This window comes from Halyomorpha halys, unplaced genomic scaffold, assembly GCF_000696795.3.
Source record: "Halyomorpha halys isolate HHAL.00 unplaced genomic scaffold, Hhal_1.1 Scaffold312.1, whole genome shotgun sequence".
NCBI classification, from domain to species: Eukaryota; Metazoa; Arthropoda; class Insecta; order Hemiptera; family Pentatomidae; genus Halyomorpha; species Halyomorpha halys.
In genome coordinates, this window is record NW_027105402.1 from 81,713 (window position 1) to 84,988 (window position 3,276).

Sequence of the window (3,276 nt, forward strand, 5' to 3'; positions counted from 1 at the left end):
AAGTTACCAAATGGTGACCAGGGCCCTGTTTCATAATAAAGTACAAACTAATACTATTAGTCTTGTAGATTTACCTTAATAAAACTACACAGACTTGCACAATAGTAACTTGTACTTTAGTATTTTTTAATTCCTGTAATATCACTGATAGTTACCCCTATCATGAAAAAAATAAGTATTAGTATTATTACCACACTAGTTTCTACACTTGTACTATGAACTAATACTATTAGCTTTCATTATAGAGCCCAGACATCTATCGAATGCAATCTATCAGTATGTATTTAACACTTTGTGGTATGTTACATTGTTTACGTGTTCGTAAACAATTTGTTACATGATAATTTGTTAATGATAATTTTATTTATCAAAACATTAAAATATAACCTATGACAGTAAAAATATTACCTTTCAATATTTATCGTTTAAATTGTCGTTGTAAGTTCCCAATTTATAACATATATTTTTTCATATCTATAAATTACAATCATAATTTATTTACTAGTTTACAAATTATATTATTTATCCATAAAAGATGTTCTTTGCGACTAATAAATCGTCAAAAGAGAGAGTTTATTGTATGTAACTTTGGCTAAAAAATTAATTTTAATGATAAATAATATCAATGGAGTCTGTAGGCGTTGGATGGGACGTTTATTCAATTAGACACACTTTAAAGGGCTGTAGTTGAAAAATTAATTAGATAGTCTAATTCGTTCACTAATATGGAAGCTAAAAGCAAATAAATCGATTTTTGGTCATTCTTCAAAAATATATCGCTGTGAGTCGGTTCGATTGCGGCCTTCTTGATTGAGTGGGTCGATTTTTATTTTGTTGCCCAATGGGATTAAAATTCGACTATCCCACTCTGGTTAGAATAGGATGGTAACCAATATAAGAAATGACAAGGGAGTAAAAAACGATATTGATGCTGATTGGATGAAGCAGAAGACAACCATTGGACACAGTTGGATTAACTGCTTCTCTAAGCTGAATAACAATAGACTGAAATTTATTATTCCTTACAGAAAGAATGCAGTACTTTTCCGGTTGTAGGAATAAAATAAAGCAAATTAAAAAAAATAAATAGATTTTAAACTTTTCTTTAATTTAAGAATTAACTTTACAGAAGGTTTAAATATTAGTTAGGGGAAGTTTCAAAATTGTACATAGCATAAAATTTCTCTGGCAAAGGCTTGTAGTTTATGATTAAAGTTGCAGGGTTATCTATTCGAACTTTCTTAAATTTGTATTCTATGTCTTTATGTAAGAAATCCACCACCTCGTACTGAGGGTTGGGAATAATTACGTTATCACCGATCTTGAAAAAGTTGAGACAAGGGTTTGAGTTGAATACGCTAACGACAATTTCATCTCCTTTAGCATCCACCATACCGACCGTCACTGGGAACGTAGTCAGTACCTCCATTATCCACAGGATCTTTCCGTACAGAATATAATCCTTGTTCGAACCACCTTTAAGGTCTTGAATACAAATTATCCCATAGCGAGAGTCGCCCGAATACCGCCTCATTTGGATTTCTAGATCTTTCACCATCGTATTGTATCTTTTAGTTTGCATCTTTCCTTTGTGTCCGATACTATCCTTTATCTTTTCCAAGTACTGAATCAAACTATCGTAGGTCTTAGATGGAAGATCCCAGAACCAATCACATTCAGAACATTTCAAGAGATAGTCGAGAGCACCAGAATAATTTTCCAAATGCTTGTAAGCCAAGGCCTTATTGAAAAAGACGTCCGTTGCGGCAGTTTTAGTATCCAGATTTTTTTCAGCTTGACTGTAACAAGCGATAGCTTGCAGGATGTATTGCCTTTGTAGCGGCGAGTTGAAAAACACAGACATGTAAGAGTTGCCCAGAGCAATCCACGAATAGCCGTCTGTTATGTCGAGGTTGAGTGCCTTTTTGGCCTGGCAGAGAGCTGTATTGAGAACGTCCATCTTGTCGTTGGGTTTCATTGTTTGACACTGGTTCCTCGTTACCGCTGATAAATTCCGCAAGGAGACCTTATTGACAGATTTTTCCAGAGCCTTCTCGAAGCACTCCTTGGCAAGATCCACTTCCATGATGTTCCAGTAACATTCGCCCAGTTCATTCCAAGCGTTTATAAAGTCTGGGTCTATCGCCGTTGCTCTTTTAAGAGCTTCTATACTTTTTTGCTTGTAATTGGGGCCGCAGCTGTACAAGTTTCCCCATAGGTACCAATAGATTGCTTCTTGTTTAGTAGAGTACGCGGCGTCTTGAAATGCTTTAACTCCGTCTACAATCATCTGGTCTATTTTTTGGGCTTTGGAAACTTTTGTTTCATTGTCTTTAGCAGGATGAATTCTTTCGTAAACAACGATGTCGTTGATTATCGTAGCAAGTCTATCAATTTCCGTCTGATTACACGTACACATCGTATCAAAGCACATCTACTTGTAAACACATATGACTATTGTATTGGAAAGGTTAGTGAATGAATACTGCCAAACTAATTGCCGAATATAATTTTAAATTGGACGAATGTTCATTATCTTTTAAATTAGCTTTAGTAAGGATGGTGGAGATTAAAATATTTTCAATTATGACAAGAAGTAAATTAAATTAATAATTTAATAAAATCGATACTATATAAGAATAAATAAACCTTGTAATTATAAAGCTGAGTTAACTTTATCATTTTCGTTCTTATATTTTACCATATGATTTAGACAGAGGTAGAACAGGCTGCTTAAAGTAAAATATATTAAAAGCCTTAACAAATAAAATTAAATGCTTATTAAATAACAGCAGCATATGTCTGTTGTTAACGTCGTCAATTCACTTAAAGAGGCAATTACAATAAAACCAAAAATAGGCTTACCAATAAAAAAACAATAATGATAGAAACAACAATTAATAAATTGTAATATACATTAGGTAGGTATTTTGTACGCGTAACCAGAGTAGGGTAAAAGTTAACTATAACTAACATTTAAATCAGCTGTAGTTGTTTTGGAAACTAAAACTAATTGGTTAGTTGTTATCAGTTTATTCATTGCTAATTCTTAGGACTAAATTAGCTATTCTTTGAAATAAGCAACTATTTTTTAGCTCACTATAGCTAAAATTAATAAATAGTAAGTTTTATCTGTAGTTTCAACTACAAACTAAAAAATAATGTTGTAATAAAAAAGACTTCATATTATTTTTCTTATTTCTAAAATATGACCATGTTTATGTTTTTTCTTGTCAATCGATTTATTTCAGCAAAAATATAAGGGTCCCTTAATAT

General features: G+C 32.4%; 1 protein-coding gene across 1 annotated transcript; it reads right to left on the reverse strand.

Moving 5' to 3' along the window:
- Positions 1-1,087: 1,087 nt before the first annotated feature.
- Positions 1,088-2,640, reverse strand: LOC106681131 (tetratricopeptide repeat protein 5). Its single transcript, XM_014421295.2, has one exon. It carries the CDS (start codon positions 2,432-2,434, stop codon positions 1,142-1,144), a length of 1,293 nt encoding a protein of 430 aa, XP_014276781.1. The 5' UTR covers positions 2,435-2,640; the 3' UTR covers positions 1,088-1,141.
- Positions 2,641-3,276: the final 636 nt, after the last annotated feature.

Coding starts and splice junctions, on each gene's coding strand:
- LOC106681131 (XM_014421295.2), bottom strand. CDS start 2,434: ATGTGCTTTGATACGATGTGTACGTGTAATCAGACGGAAATTGATAGA.